The sequence below is a fragment of the Dermacentor silvarum genome, chromosome 8, assembly GCF_013339745.2.
Source record: "Dermacentor silvarum isolate Dsil-2018 chromosome 8, BIME_Dsil_1.4, whole genome shotgun sequence".
NCBI lineage: Eukaryota > Metazoa > Arthropoda > Arachnida > Ixodida > Ixodidae > Dermacentor > Dermacentor silvarum.
Genome location: NC_051161.1, coordinates 130,472,470 through 130,489,406, shown reverse-complemented (window position 1 = coordinate 130,489,406; position 16,937 = coordinate 130,472,470). Strand labels below are relative to the sequence as shown.

Genomic DNA, 16,937 nt, shown 5'->3' with positions numbered 1-16,937 from the left:
CTCGGCAAGAAAGTTTATTTTCTTTATTTCTTCATAGTTTCTTGATACGAACCACAAATTACGGCTTGCTTAAACAGCTTCGCTGTCAAAAAAATTCAGTCAGTGCAAACCACCTAATGAGCCTGTAAAATGTCTCAAATAAATAAAGAAATTAAAAGATGATGCGGCTCCATGCAACACGGCAACCTTGTTGCCGTGTTGGAGCCGCAAAAAAACGCTCCCGTGTGGGGGCTTTTAATTTTTCGCTAGACGTTTGTTTATTTCCTGGTCGGCGTTCCCCTTTTTCACCAGGTACGTAGGTAAGTCGGTTGTAACGGCCACTATAGAAGTACTAAGTTGGGATGTAGCGAAGTGATCGAAATTACCTGCGTACTTCGAAGGGAGTGAAGCAGATATAGCCCCAAGTCTTGTGCAGGTTTGCGGTAGCGGCAATAAGGTACCCCTATAGGACTCATTATATGGTGTGAAAAATGTCCGCTACAGCTGCGCTGTCTTTCATGTCCAAGTTGTTCATACATTCTGTCTGCAAATTCCTTATGCAAGCTCGCGCATGTCCACTCGATTCTCACTGATAATGTTGAGTATTTCAGGGGTGGCAGTGGAAGTGGTAGCATATGTGGTAGTGATCACGCATTGAATAAATAGTGCGCTCTCTCACCGCTCAATGTCAAGGCTTTCATGACCCCGCTCATCACCAGGTAGCCAGATGTTGCAGCAAATATGCGGCTGTGGCAGGGTGCAAGAGAAGCGGAAATATGTTCAATTAGTCAATTAATCTATAACTTTTTGTAATAACACAAGTATCTGTACCGATAGCGGAAGAAGGCTAGTTTCCGGTCGAGTAAAAAAAATAAGTACGCAGGTCTGCTGCGGAAATAACACCAGCACATAGTGAAACGATCGAACGATCTGCACTTTAGAAAAAAAAATGAGATAAATAACGATAAGGAACCAATTCAATTACAGATTCTGGCTTTCCAGTAAAAACAAATTGCAACCTTGCATGAAGTTTACTGTTGCCTCAAGCACGAGGAGTAACGTATTCCTCATTTTTGAGTGGCATAATTCAGCTGCTGTTTCACCACGCAGAATGTGGACTTTTTATTTATTGCTATCGTCTTGGAAAGGATATTTTGTGCTTACGGCTGTTCTGTTTCATGCATTTTTGCACAAATTGTTGAGCAACTCATTCCTCCTTAGGTTCTCAATGAATAGTGCTGTGAAATTCGTTGATAAAAAAATATATCTCCCTTTTTTCTTTTTTGTGCCTACTTCGTCCCCTATTCTGCAGTACCTTGCCGATTCGATGGCCGAAAGCGCGTGCGGTGGTCGCTTTCACAGAAACGTGGTTATGCGGCTACACAAGTGCTCAAAAACGTTATACGCTAGGTTTCGCGGTATTCTAGAAAATAACTAGATCTCTAACCTAGTTTATACATTTGACCAAATGTGGCAAATGCTAAAGGCAACCAGAAGGCCGATTTCGGAGTATGCGGTTATATAGAGGGGCATAATGAAATTGCTAAACGCTCGTTTCTTGGCTTGTTTTGAGGTATTACTAATGTTACTAATGGCCGAAAGCGCGTGCGGTCGATGCCATCTTTCGGGGAACTGAAACGCTTAGGTTCCCCGCTTCCCTCGAAGGATCAAAAACTGCAGCCATTTCGTATGTATAAAGGACATGTAGGCGATTTTATGGTTGAATAGTATCGAAAGTTCGAAGCATGTAATGTGCTTCCCAAGTAATTATTGCACACTCGTCTTCTCCCAATTCTTAGGTGTTATGAAAGGAGTTCTCGGTAATTCATGTGAGGCACGTTGTTCCTATCTCGTTGAAGTAGGAAGCGTGTTGCAAGTGATAAATGCCAAATGCTTAATCGGTGTCGGGCAATTACAGCCCCGGTAGAAAATTACGTTAGCTTTGCAGAGTGTCATATTTCCCAGAGTCGTAAAACAACTGTACAAGGCACAAACTTCAAATATGGTGAAAAGGGAGGCACGTAAAGTGAACATTGTGTGGCAAATCTTTAACGTTCGTGGCTTAATAAGCACTGCATATAATTGCTGAACCCTCATCCATTATCCACTTCGATGCGTTATGCGGGTTTTATAGTACGTTTCCCCGGTGTCATCGCTGAAGAAAACAAAGTACCTTCTTCATATTAGGTCAAAGTTAGGGGCAGGTTATGAGTCGTGTGTAGACAAAGTTAAGAACGTGTGGACTGTTTGTCCTTACCAGTACGTTAGGTATGCAAGCGATCCCGAGCGTTAGTTACAAGTGCGTTTTAAAAATACCTAAATAGAATTGATCCCGCTGCCCAGGGAGAACTATAAACGCCACCGAGATCAAATATGGACAATGTTTTCAAAAGTGAAACGTAAGCCAATGAATTATTTCCCTTGCAAATAATTACTTAGCAAGTGCTTGAAAGCCATATATGCGAGCAAGGTTTGGAACTGGCTTGTGAAATGCACCCAATGTTTTAAAGTATGTTTCATTACAAGCTGCTGATGTTCCCGATCCAACTGCTCGACAGAAACTGCTTCGCTTAACGTTGGGTTCTGATTCTGCAAGAGTAACAGGTCAGCTATGAATTTCGCTTTTTAATTTCCTTTTTTTCCGGCCAATCATGCGAGCGAGGGTGACGACTGCTTCGGCGCATCACACGGGCCAACAAATGCTATCGTTTTGCGAAGACCCAGTGAATACAAAACATCATTAAAAACAAGTAGCTTCTAGTGAAGTTAGAATAACAACTGGGGTCACAGAATGAGAGCGCTCATTCTCACTCACTGTGCCCAATAGTTTATCGACATCCCTCGACGGGCATACCGGAGTCCTGAATAGCGAGGGTTTTATTCAGTGATATTAGCACCTTGTTTAGTGGCCCCTAAACATGCAAACACTGCCTAAGACTTCTAGCTGAGAACCTTAAGCTTACTGCACGAAACTGAGCCCGAGCAAACGAGAACGCTCAATTAAGAACAACGGCGGAGAGCAAAGTCATCGCTCAGTCGGATCTGCTCACGTGGGTCAAGTCTGGCCACTATTTACACGTATCTCTCAGGTACATTAAAAAGTACTCGCGTCTACTTGGGCGTGCCTTCTCAGACGCACAACAGTGTTCGCGTCGCGCGCGTAAATCTGACTATAGACCAAACTACCTCGCTATCTGAACGGCGACCACTGAAGACATTTCAGATATTAGGCACGCCTCGCGCCAATTGATAAATTTACACGTGACAATCTGGTGAAACAAACAGCGACAATCCGGTGAAACGGTATGCGGTTTAAGATTAGAGTTTTAGCAAACTAAGAAAATTATTACAGGGTTAACGTGCACTCTAAACAAAAGTACAATGGTGTTTTCGCAATTTGGCCCACGCCGAAATGCGGCCGCCATGGCCCGGATTCAATCCCGCGACATCGTGCTTTGCAGCCTAACACCATAGCAACTAAGCAATCACGGCGGGTTTAACAAAATCCATGAACAAGCCGCAGAACAGCAAGCCTACAGCACACGAACAGACCATGACTTCGCTATAACTTCGCTGCTTACAATTCGCATCACGTGATACGGTAACGTGCTTCTATTGGCAACACTTGAGTGATTTTAGTTTCTTTCAAGAGCTTCAGCGTCACACGCTTGGCTTAGCGGATGGGCTTCCTTTACAGACTCCAACTAGTACTAACGTGCCTCTAATGCCCCGAGTGAGTGCATCACTAACCAAGCTCCTATACAGAGTGTTTCAGTTAACTTGGGCCAACCTTTAAAAATATGCAAATGGTACGTAGCAGATCAGAACCAAGGTAATGTAGCTTGCCGTCGCTTGGAGATACTCAGATTACTTTTTTAATTCCGCCAAATTAGATAACTAGTCTTAATTATTTAATCAACTTTTCAGATATTATAATTAGACGAAAGGTGTCAATGAGAAAATTGTAGAGTAACATGAAAAACTACCGACTACCGATACAGCTTTTTGTTGCTCAGGACATGCTACATAAAAGTGATTTTTTCGAGCGTAAAACAAGCCCGCGAATACGCGCGAAGTGCCTCGAGCGGCCAGTAACGCGGCAATTTTGCGTGTATTCGCGGGCTTCTTTGACGCTCGAAAAAACACTTATGTAGCACGCATTGAGCAACAGAAAGCTGTATCGGTAGTTTTTCATGTTGCTCTACAATGATATCATTGACACCTTTCGTCTAATTATAATTTCCGAGAAGTTTATTAAATATTAGAACTGATAATCTAATTAGGCGGAATGAAAAAAATATTCTGGGGTATCTCAAAGCGACGGCAACAACATTACCATGGTTCTGACGAGCTACGTACCAGTTGCATATTTTCAAAGTTTGGCCCAAGTTAACTGAAACACTTTGTATATATTACCGAGTGATGCACTCAGCTGTCATATGCGCCAGAATAGCTGCACTCATCTCAGTCGTGGCCGCGTCCCCTCTACTGCGTGCGCCCTCGAACAGGTGCCGATGCTAATAAATGCTCCTTCTCACTCGGAGGGCTTCGTTCTGTCAATGCCATCTTGCGGGGAACTCACTTCTTTTGGCTGTTGCGGAAGATTGGCTTGGTGAACACACCCATGGGCACGTCTGAAAAGCAATTTTATTCAAATTCATTGGAATTTGCTCGGCGTATGCTGATAATTTGTCTGGAAGGCTAGAAACAAGGTTAGCCCGGGTCCAACAACAATATCGAATATACATATGTGCGCCTGTATCAGGTACATATATATCACACCATTAGTGCGTATTTCAATATAACAAAAGTATATATATATATATATATATATATATATATATATTCTTTAATTCAATTAATAAGTACAAGTAATTTCCCGTGTTGTCCTTGGTGTCGTGGTTTGTTGGACTCTTATGTATTATGTAATGTATAATAAAACTGGGGCCCCTCGGTCCCCTTACTTCTCGTTTATATATATACAAATGGCAACAACTGTTCATAACTCCTCATATACATCTCTACATATCACCATTACGTGCATCGCTGGAAGGTGTTATAATAAAGCAGCTGCCTCAGAACTGAGCACTGTGAGCACTAGAAAGAACAGTGAAAAATGAGGCATCAGTGTAAACATTGTTCATTACTGTACGTGTGCGTGCGTATGCGTCAGTGTGCCTATGTATCCGCGCGCGCGTGTGCTTGGTTCTTGTACAACTGTGTTTCTGCCTATATTGTGATTGGTTAAAACTTTTTTGTGTATGCAAGCATTGTTGTTATCACTCTTGTTGAATTTTTGCTACATTCCTGTACTGTGTTTTAAAGTACAGCTAGCAATTGTGCTTGTTTTAAACGATTTATAAGTGTTCGTTTACTTGATATTTATCTGGAACTGTACTGACTGACATTATTTGCTGTGTTGTACTTTACGCCTTACCTACAATATTGCGTACTGGAACTGGCATTATGTTCTGAAAAATAAAAAAGTACCGAGCATGCATTTTCCTCACAGCAGCGACTAGACACACCATATAGTGTGTGACTCCACCTCTCGATTTCAACTCTGAAGAAAGCATTTGATACTAATTCGCCATGAAAATTATTGGCACAGTTATTTTTTTTTGGTCATACTTTCCAGTTTCCAACGGCAATGCGAGTCATATGAACGTCAATTATTCTGAATAGAGCAAAATTCCTTTGTTCGTTTCGGCGAGTTGGAAGCTAAAATTTAAAAAAAATGTAAGTTGGGTGGGTCAAGTTAGCTTCGATAAAGTTTGATTAGGTTAGGCTGAGCTAGGTTATGTAGGTAGTATACAGTTGCCGAATACAGAAGAGGTAAAGTCAGGTCACCAGCTTCGTAAAGCCGGAAGCAAAATACAATTATTACTGTTGTTGACGTTAGACTGTAATCTGAGCACTGTCTGCCCGTGGCCTCTTAGAATTTGGCCTAACCGCCATGCCAGTAGGAGAAGAATAAATCGCGTTCAAAAGCAAGATAAGGATTTTGGTTTGTTTTTCGCATACCTTGATAATGAAGCACATATCACCCAAAATACACAGAAGAATCTCCAAAATATTTTCGACGAGCCTGAGCTCTAATATTTCCCTTAAGCATACCTTAGTACTACGTAATGGCAGGCGTTAGTCGCCTGCGCGGTGAGTACCACTTGCTATTTATGCCTTATTTTAGGGGAAAGGTTACAATCCGTGGCTAGAGGACTTACACAGATGGTTTAGACTCGGCGTGTACGTGGCGTACAAGGGGCTGAACTGGTTCCTGGAACAAAGCATAACAAATGTGTTAATAAACTTGCGCATAAATTCATTGTGTTTGCCCGACACTTGCTTCCTTACTGCGAATGTGTACCCTTATTACGGGCTTCATTTAGGGATGGCGAAGATCGTTGATGGGCGCCATCTCTGACCCGAAATCAACTGACATTGCGCACAGCGCGACGGTGTGGTATCACGTTTTTTAGCACGTTTTCTATCTTCTTTGCATGATAAGCTACTAGCTTGAGCAAACAAGTCGTCCTACTAAATCAGGCTTCGTATGAATACCAGCAAACCCCTGAAGACCATGACCGAAAATGCAATGGCGGTCAGCTGAGCCCTCAATGCGCAGAAGTATTTGAGTTCCAAAGAATGCGCGAATAACTTGCTGTTATTCTTTATTGCCATCGAAGTTATATGGACACTCAAGGGCGCATTTCTTCCATCGTCATCGGCGTCGCAGTGATGTCCCATATAAAGTCGAGTGTCGATAACATCGTCGCCGCGCACCGCATGCTGCATGTGTGAGTGAAAGCGTGCGAGGGTGAGCCAACGATGGCGGCTCAATCTCGCGTGCAAGGAAGGACAGCGGGGCGGAAGCACGTAGTCTTCCGTCGTGCGCAAGGCTTTCAAAGGGAGGGAAGGAGGGGGAGGGGCGTTCTAGTCCGACGGCTGCCGCGTATGAAGCCGTCGCGTGGGCCCCATCTTGAAAGCGATCTGCGATGGAGACAGAGTGCGGATTGCTGATGGCTTCGTGAGCCGCTGTTTCCGCCCACAGTTCGCGTTGAAGCAAGACGCACCACGAAGGTCAATTCGCTCGCTTCTGCCATCCGCGCTTCCTCACTCCAGCGTTTTGACAGCGAGTTTGCGAGGTCATCAAGTGAGATGGGTTCATGTTTGTGCGCGTGACACCATGCTTGTTAATCTAGTTAGTAAGCGAATGTTTACAAGTTTACACGGTCGATAAAACTACTATTCTTAATTGGTATAGCTCTTGACTAATTTGCTGCCGCAAACGATGCTTCGCCTTTCGGGCGAAACGGTGACTTTTTGTTACTCTTTTTGCAGGCACAGCCTTTCTTGCACGCTTGCACATTTAAATAACTTTGTTTTCGCTCCCTCCTTGCACGCGTGACTCTTTTTGCATGCTTCCCCGCATTTTCAGTTCGTACACGCTGCTGTGCTCTAACATCGGAGCAAAGGTCGCGCAGGCTGCTGTTTGGCGCACCGTTGTTGCATGTCTTGCTGCCCTAGCACTAACGCAATGTCTAAAAATGTGTAAGTTCCATGGGATTAAAATTAAATTATATTATGGGGTTTTACGTGCCAAAACCACGATCTGATTATGAGGCATGCCGTAGTTGGGGACTCCGGACATTTGGACCACCTGGGGTTCTTTAAGGTGCACCTAAATGTAAGTACACGGGTGTTTTCGCATTTCGCCCCCATCTAAATGCGGCCGCCGTGGCCGGGATTCGATCCCGCAACCTCGTGCTCAGCAGCCCAACACCATAGCCACTGAGCAACTGCGGGTGTCATGGCAAGCTGCACCGTTCAAGATGCAGAAGTGAAAAAAGATTTCATATTCTGTATTTTGTATCCCGTGAGCTAAACTGCTGAGAATGATGTTGCGTTCGGCCAGACCGCTATCACAGCACAACAGTACCATGAACACGCACTGTCTTGTTGCGTTAGTCACACAATATAACCCACCCACAGTGCATAGAATTGCGTATTCCAAGAGGTATCACAACGAAATTGTATACATCAACCACTATTGAAAAGTACGTGTGCGCGCGTAAGATAAATTTTAATCACATGGGGAAATGTTAGCCGATCAAGAAGCTAGGCATGCTACGCAGGCTTAATATGTAACAAGACGTCAAGAAAGAAGCTAAAAGAATACAAAAACTGACAGTCACTTTAGCATACGCCAAAGAGTGCGAAGGCGAAAGCCTGCGCGCTCAAGAGATATTCATTAAATTACTTGACATTCTCATTCGAATGCGTTGTTACTTCTTATTACTTGTTCGTTCCGACACCAGAGGTGGTGGATTCGACTCCCACCGAAGGTCTTGAGTTCGAGTGCCTGAATTAACTCTATCTTAACACGATGACAACGTTGGCCCGCGCACCATCAGAATTGTTGCATGAGCGTTGCTTGCTTGACCCACGCACAATCAGAATTGTTGCGTGAGCGTTTGCATATAGGTAAGACAAGATGCCGGGTTAGTGTATTAAGTGAATTACTACACGGAGTCGTCATCGTGCACGATTTCACTTCGACGTCACGGTTTTCGCTCAGAAGGTTGATTGAACGATAAAACGTGAAGGCGAAAGCCCGCCAGGTGTTGCAGACGACGACGAACGCGGGAGCAGTGGCACGAGCGCGAAGGGTAGTATGGGAAAGCGGCATCGGAGTCAGCTATGGAAGAAGACTACGACGACGAACGCGCGAGCACGAGTGCGTCTGTGCAACCACGTGAAGTGTGCAATCAAGACGCACTAGGCACACCTTTAGTAAGCCACAACCGAGGAGCAGCCGTGGCTTCAGGGAAGCGTGCTTGTCTTGCACCACGGAGGTCCGCATTCGATTCCTACCCAGACCAAAATTTACGAAATTTTCTTTTCAAAGCCCCTAATTTAGTTTGTTTACAGGAACCTCTCTTTATTTACAGGAACCTCTCTGAGAAATATGACGTCAATCCGAGCTATTTTAGACATGCTGTTACTCTTTGCGGCGTCTGCAATTTTTCTTCATGGCACAGTTCACTGCAAGAGTCACCCCAAGGTCACTGCAAGGGCATCGCCAACATAGCAAAGCTTTCGCCTCAATAACGCACACGGATCTACTGGTACACAGACTTGGAAATAAGCAGAAGTGAGCACCTTGACATGAACGAAGTGGAAAGCGGACCTTAACACCATAAGTTAATGATTTGTTTTTCGTCTGACCTGATGGCTCCACCACAGAGGTGGACACCATTTTTTTTAATGACGATGTTATGGAACCCCTCTTCCAACATTGTTCATTTCATGTAACTCACTACTGCCCCTTTTCGAGTTTGTGTGTGAGTGGATGCGTGTGCTTCATTTTTTTTGTTCCCTCCTTCTTTGATGTCGTTTCATATTGTTAAGAAAACAAAGACAACGAACTGTGAAAACAAGGCAGGCCAGGTTTAATAGGTGAACTGGACCGATTGGGCGGTGATCTCGTCTTCTCTTCTAACTGCACGAGATTTTTGTCTTTCACTATAGATATTCAGATATTCATATAGATTTCATAGATATTTCACTATAGGCATTCAGCTCCATCTAGAGGTCATCGTACTGATGTTTATCCAACGGGACGACAATGTCGTTGTGGACGAGGTGGGCATACTTCATGTCGAATAATAGGGCTTCGTGCGCACAATGTCCCCGACCTCTGGTGGATACTGGCGGTCGCTGTAGGGAGGAGGGGATCAGCAATGACCTCATAGTTGACGTCTCTGAGGCGCCATACAACCTTGTACCAACCAAATTACCTCCTAAGTCACTTTTCTGAAAGTCCCTGTCGGAAGATGGGACTTCAAGTGCTCTTTCTCGCCTGACTAATAAGTGACGTATTGGTGCCGTATATTGTAACGTCGTGCGTCGTAGTCCTGTTGTTGGGTGAATCGGACGTGGGCGAACTCTCGCTTCAGCACGTTGAGCGAAAGCTTCATCGTCTGTATCTCCGCAGTCATGTGGTAAAATTGCATCGAACATTGTTGTCACTTCGCAACCATGAAGAAGGGATAAATGCGTGCACCCATTCCCTGCCTTCTTACCCGTTGACACCGGAAACTTGTGACGGCCGCGATCTTGTCGGGGTGAACTACTTGATGCCTCGCAACATCACCTAAGAAATAGAGTCCCTCGAAACTGAAACGGCATTTTTCGGTTTCAGTCGGCGTAGCGTATCGCTTGTTAAACCGACAGCAGTCGTCTTAGGTGTTGTTCGAACGTTTCTGAATAAACAATACCGTCGCTCAGGTATTCCAGGCATGTCTGCAACTTCAGGCCTCAAAGAAATGTATCCATAAGTCACTAAAATGTTGCTGGAGCTGAGCATAAGCCGAAGGGTCGGAGCTTGAATTCGTTAAGCCCGTCAGGCGTTACGAAAGCACTCTTTTCTCTATCTCTCTTGTCGGCATCGATTTGCCAACATCCTATATTTATATTCATTTATGAGAAATAGTGGGCCTGCAAGGGAACCCTCGATACGCGGTAATGAATTTACGTCTTGATCAGCCGGTTCAACATGCGATAGTCGACACAAAAGCGTAGACTGCCATCGTTCTTTTATTGCGATAGCAATTATATGGACAGTCCAAAGGATATTTCTGCCATCGGCGTCGCCGTCGTCGTCGCCGTCGCCGTTGCCGTGAGGTTCCGTATGACGTCAATGGAGATGAAATCGTCGCCGCGCGCCGCCGAACGCTGTATGTGCGAGTGAAAGGGCGCGAGGGACGCGCTCTTTCACGGGGAGCGAACCCACGGCGGAGAACAAACGCGCGTTCTGCGCCGTGCCTCCTTCAAGGCTGCAGAAGTTGGCGTCTCTTTCCTCCTTTACAATCACCATATATGTAGAGCAAACACGCCTTCTTCCGACGCACGAAAGGCGGTGGGGGGGGGGGGGGGGGAGGGAAGGGAGGGGACGTTTAGCTGCGGCACCAAGTGCCTATTTATATCAGAGGCTCCGGCAACAGTCAGCAACGCCGCACGCATTTTGTGCAAACGCGAGCAAAACGCCGACGGCGTCGACATTAGTTCTGCGTGTTGCCGGTGCTGCTGCATGTCCAAGTTTATACAGCTGATAAAGCTACTATCATTACTCCGTATAGCTCTCTACAAATTTGCTATCGCAATTGATGCTTCGCTTTTCAGGTGAAACTGCGACCACTTTTTTTACCATCACTACCTAAGATGCTCAGGAGCTTTTGAGGGCTCGATAACGTCATCGTCAAGTATTTTCTTCACATGCCCTTGAATAGCTTCGCGTTCTCTCGGCGCTATTAGGTGCGGGTTTTGCTGGATTGGTCTCGCTTCTCCTACGTGATAATCCAGTGCTTCGTCAGGAGGTCGACTCTCGATGTCCACGAGGAGCCATCGCCAAACTGGTGCAGTAGGTTCACAACGCGCTGCCTTCTTTCCCGTTGGTGATAAGCTTGCGCTCACGTTAAGGGCAGGTAGTGGAGCAAAAGTGTCTCTCTCTCTCTGTTGTGATGCAAATCATTCGCGGAATTCTGCCATCTTGTCCAGGTAAGGAACAGCTGCACCTGTTCCAATCTCTCGTCATTCCTTGCTGAAGTTTGTCACCAGTGCCAGAAGTGTTGCTCTAGCAACACTTCTGGGTATGGAAACACCTTGAGTGAGCAAAATCTTAATTACCTATACTCTGCAACACTTTCTCTCTCGTACTCCATGTCGCGTCTGATGGAAAGATTACGGCGAGCTAACGGTGGTACCGAAACGTCTTCTATGACACGCAAACACTCGCCCTATTGTACTGCACCCATACTTCATCTCAGGAGTTCCCTTCAGACTTCTCCACAGCGTCAATAAAGGAAGAGGTCCCTCCTACTACGCCTTCGGATTGGCTGCTGCTGGACAGCCGCCCGAAGCTTCCGCCTGGGCAGAGCAGACTCCCCAGCCTGCTCTCAGTGCGGGGCAGACGAAACACTGGAGCACCTCCTATGTTCCTGCCCCGCACTCGACCAACACCGCAACACCATGGTGGCTCAACTCCGCCGCATGGGCCTACCTTCTGCTGCCAGCACGGACCTGCTGCATCCAGCCCGCAACCCCAGCCAAGTGTTCAAGGTGGTCCTCGGCTACCTTGCGGACACTATGCTGGCTGACCGGCTGTAGGGGCACCCTGCCCGAGACGAGGACGACTGCCCTCTCCCTTCCCCCTTCTCCCACTATTTCCCTCTTTCTCCCCCCATACCCCTCCCCCCAGATGCTGAGCCGTGCTCCCTATAAGGGCTGCAGAAATACGCATCTTTTCCCACCCTAAACCTCTACTACTACTACTACTACAGCGTCAATAGATGGCATACCGTGCTTAGAAAGAAGCGCGAAAAAGGAGCGCGGTGGCCGCTTGACGCGTTGCTCAGTGTTCGCACGCACCAGCGCGCCGTGCATTTCGGAGGCAACGTGCAGGCTTCGCGGCGGTGGCACTAGATGTGTATTTTAAGAAGAGCGAAAGAACAGCCCCGCTGCAGTAGATGCCTGATGCATAACAAGGCTCGACGGTGGCAATACCTTGTGTCGCTATGTTTTTTTTTTTTTTTTTTTAATGCGAAACGCATTACCGTCGACGGTGGTCGTAAGGTGGGTTATTCGGAATTTTTTTTATCTTGAAAAGCACGCGATAGCGCGCTGACTCACAAAACGCTACGCAACCGCGGTTGATTGCAGCACCGCGTCGAATAATGTATACGCCGCCTTCACGCGTATCACACGCCGATAGCTACTGAGACGTTTCTAACGGACAGGTGGTTGCGTCGATAAGTGTAGCCGAAGAGCCCGTAAAAGAACCAGCTCCCACACATTTTCGGTGCATAGTGCCAGCGTTGGCAGATGACACGACACATTCCGTGCGCGTCGACGCGTGGCGGTAGCTCGGGCTCGCTCGCGTCGCCACGCCTGTCCTCCTAGAGCTACGTCATCAAAACAGACCAGTCAGAGCAAGCAGTTGTCACAGCTTTCCAATGGCAAAAGGGCTTGTCGTGGCACCCCACGGCGGCCGCTGTGTCTGGCTACGCTATGCATCATTTCATTTCAACCAAATTGATTTAAAACAACCTATTAGCAACTGTAAAACACAGTTCAGTCGTTTAATGAAATGGACCTTTTTCTTTCTTCTTTTTTTAAATACTGCGCCTATAGGCTCCTAAGAACCCTTGTACAATACATTGCCCATCGCCTTCTACATTTTTTATCAATTCCCCTCACAAGTGATTACGCAGTATATTCATTCTGGGTATAAAGTACGGTGCATCTGTAACGGTAAAGAAGTGGTGTATTCATATTCTTGTCATCCACTTTTGAGAAATTTGACACCCTATTGACATAGACCTCTGTGTCGTCCGAGACAGCCGAAAGCAAACTTGGTGTGTGTTGAAAGCAGTGAGATTGCGTGAAAATGCCCGACGCGCCAGCAACATGACAATGTAATACACGTAGTTCAATTTTAGTCTGTGCGTTTAAGCAATAAAATGCAGTTTTATGACAGCAAACTTGAGATGAGGAGATGATTACCAGTCTTGAAGTTTATACTTCATCTGGTATTGGTAACAAACTCAAAAATGCTAAAGAATGCTACAGATATTTCTAGCCGCATTCTGTGTCTCATTTTTAACCAATCGTTATCATCTGGTCTACTACCTAAGGACTAGAATATTGCTAAGGTCGTTCCCCTTTTCAAATCTGGTGACAGACACTCAACTGCTAATTTTCGGCATATCTCGCTAAAATGCTTATGCTGCAAATTACTTGAACATGTCATAGCTGCTCATGTCTATTCTCACCTAGAATCCAATACTTTTTCTTTTTTTAATTAAAATAGCATGCTTTCAGGAAAGGCTACTCATGTGACACGCAGTTATTTTATTTCACGACTGACCTTCACTTTAATTTGAACGCTAATGACCAAACTGACTGCCTCTTTTTTTATTTCTCTAAAGTTTTCAATACTGTACCCCATTGTCATTTCATTTCCAAGTTGCCTGCCCTTAGTTTGGATTCATTAACCTTATCCTGGCTTCGTAACTTCCTGTCTATGCGTCAGCGATTTACAGTAGTGAATAACTTTTCATCTAACCTTTGCGACGTCCTCGGTCCATTACTATTTTCATTATACAACGATGACTTACCCTCAAACATATCATCCTCAGTTAGATTGTTTGCTGACGACTGCATCGTCTACCGCCCTATTAAATGTTTCGATGACCATTCTACTCTTCAAAATGACCTTGACGTTTCCTATAGTTGAATAAAACATGGCAGACGTCCCTTAACGCATCTAAATGCCGTGAACGCACTAACTCCGTGAATCACTATTCGTATAATAATATCGTAATTAGTAATACCCCATCTTACAAATATATTGGCGCCCGCCTTACACCTGACCTTTCCTGGGCTACACATGTAGCAGCCGTGTCTTCTAAAGCTTCTAAGTCCCCGGTTATCTGCGCAGACGCTTGCGTAATAGACCTTCTAACGTACGGAAATTAGCATACCTATGTTCGTCCACAAGTATAATTTGCTTCATCCACAGGGCCACCATATCAGGATTACCTTATCACTATGTTGGAAGCTGTTGAGAATAGAGCAGCTAGATTCATCTCGCATAAATACGACCACCTCTCTAGCATTTCCCGAATAAAAATGACATTTCACTTCAGTCATTAGAAACTCGCCGCATGATCCCTCTTTGTCTGTTTCACAAGCACAGTTATATAAATAAATGTCACCGCCTGCCACTTCATGCACCTGCGCGCACGTCACAACGCCTTCACAACAAACTCAGTTTCATGCGCATACATGGCCAAACGCAAGCATTTGACTCAATCACTGCTACGCTTTCATTGCGCACTGGGCCAATCTTTCAGAATACATCGCATCCATGTCAAACCGCGAAACATTTCGTGATAACCTCAATACGCTCTTTGATAATACTGTGTAGTGGTGTTCCACGGTGCTTTTTGAAACCTTTGTTTCGTCATCTTTTTAAATGCTAACATATTTTTAGGGGCGAAGCTCCTTAGGGTCTAGTCTTGTCCGTCCGGCATCGTCCGTGCTCACATCGACTGCCACGCCATCTGTCTGTCATGGATGAAACGTTGCATGCAGTGGCTCAACGTCTACACACGAGATGGCGCTGCTGTGTATGGCGCGTTCCAGACCACACAATCTCTTTCTGCCATGGACGAACGCAAGGCGCGGCATGCTGCGGCTCAGCGTCTACACAGACAGCAAGCTACTCCGGCGGCGAGGGCGCGGGAAGCATCGGCAAAGCGGCAAAAACGCCAAGCGGACCCGGATTTGAGGGCGCGGGAAGCAGCGGCTCGCCGGCAACGCCGACCGAAAGCTACCCCGGAGACGAGAGCGAGGGAAGCGGCGGCAAAGCGGCAACGCCGACAACAAGCTACTCTCTTACGGTACATCTCTTACGACTACAAGCAACCCACGACCACGACGGGAACGTGCATAGACCTCGTCTTTGCAAACTTTAGGATGTATCCGCTAGAAGAACCGCTGGCTCTGCATTTCACCGACCATAAAGCAGTAATAATGAAATTGCAACGCAACCCGGAACTCAACGCGATAAAGTTATGAGCAATAAAGCACATTGTATATACTGTACACTGCGTTGTCACCCATTTACATGCGCGAGTGGGGCAATGTCACGGGTGATTTTACGGTACAACGATCCGCAGTGCTTCGCCCCACTCATCATGATTCACTTCATGGATATGCGGTGATTTTTTCTTATCTTGAAACTGTAACCCCTCTTATTCAGTGCCCTTCATTAGGCATGTAAAGTATTATAAATAAATAAATTAATTAAGACCTTCAAGTACATGAAGACGCAGTTTCTGGCATCTAACCGGGCTATTTAAATTTTAAGAATTGTTTTTTCAAGTTGTAGCATAAGAGTAGACAATAAAAACACACCTTGAAGAGCGTTTATATCACATACGAGTAGTTCTGTCCCGGTCTCCGGAGGATATGAAGTGTTTCCTATGTTTGCTTGCACAAAAGAACTTAATTTTTTTCTTAGAACTATATTTTAGTGCGAATGAAGCCATGGCAAGAACTCTCTATAGTCTCCACACCATCGCACTCGATGTATGAAACGGAGGGTAGGCGTTCTTGCGCGTTCGTGCGCTTGGATATTTCGATGTGCGTTTCGTTTCAAGGTGCGAGCGGCCATGACCGCAGAGCGCATTCTGTCGGAAGACAGGCCAGGAAAATGTCGAGTCACCTGTGTGTTCCCATCGGCTAGGCCCACTTTCGTCGATATCGAGGGCCAACCTCTAAAAAGATGCTGAGATGACGACGGGACTCTGCTGCCAAGATGCGATAACGTGTTCCTCAAGTCTACAAAAATACTCCATTCCTGAGATGACGAGCAACGGGTCATAAATGGCTACGCGTTCGTCCTGCAGCAGGCGGGCCCTGTGCCGCCATGTCAGCCGACGACATTGTTTTCGTGATACGAGGGTCTGCTGGTCAACTAGACAAAAACTGCTTCTGCGTGGAAGTCTGCCTGAATATTCTCTCCTAGTAATTAAACTTTAACCACGAAATTAATAAAATTGCAATCTTGAAAGTATACTATCTCGGTATAAAATGCGCGCTTTGGCAGCAATGTGTTCATGAACCGAAGCTCCCTACATGACCCCCGAAAACTAGCGGTCATGCATTTTTGGCCGTCAGGTTACCAAAATAAATTATTCTGTCTTGCAGTATACTGTAGGTGCAACATTATGTATTCAGATATAGGTAACGTGCTCCATGCGGCGAGTTTATGTATGCAGTTTTCTTGTCGCATTCAGCAGTAAACTTAACTCGCCGAACCTTCTAACTGCACAGAAAATATGCTACGAACTGGTCAGTTCCATTTTTTGTAGGCTATTGTAACTCGTGTA

At 45.7% G+C, this 16,937-nt stretch overlaps 1 protein-coding gene across 1 annotated transcript in view; it reads right to left on the bottom strand.

Moving 5' to 3' along the window:
- Window positions 1-16,937, bottom strand: part of LOC119462421 (uncharacterized) — an 83,141-nt gene that overhangs the window by 47,518 nt on the left and 18,686 nt on the right. Inside the window, exons 5-7 of the mRNA XM_049671950.1 lie at window positions 6,204-6,256; window positions 4,562-4,613; window positions 659-726 (exon numbers count right to left, since the gene is read on the bottom strand). Of these exons, the coding sequence (XP_049527907.1) occupies window positions 659-726; window positions 4,562-4,613; window positions 6,204-6,256 (173 nt within the window). The remainder of the gene's footprint in view (window positions 1-658; window positions 727-4,561; window positions 4,614-6,203; window positions 6,257-16,937) is intronic.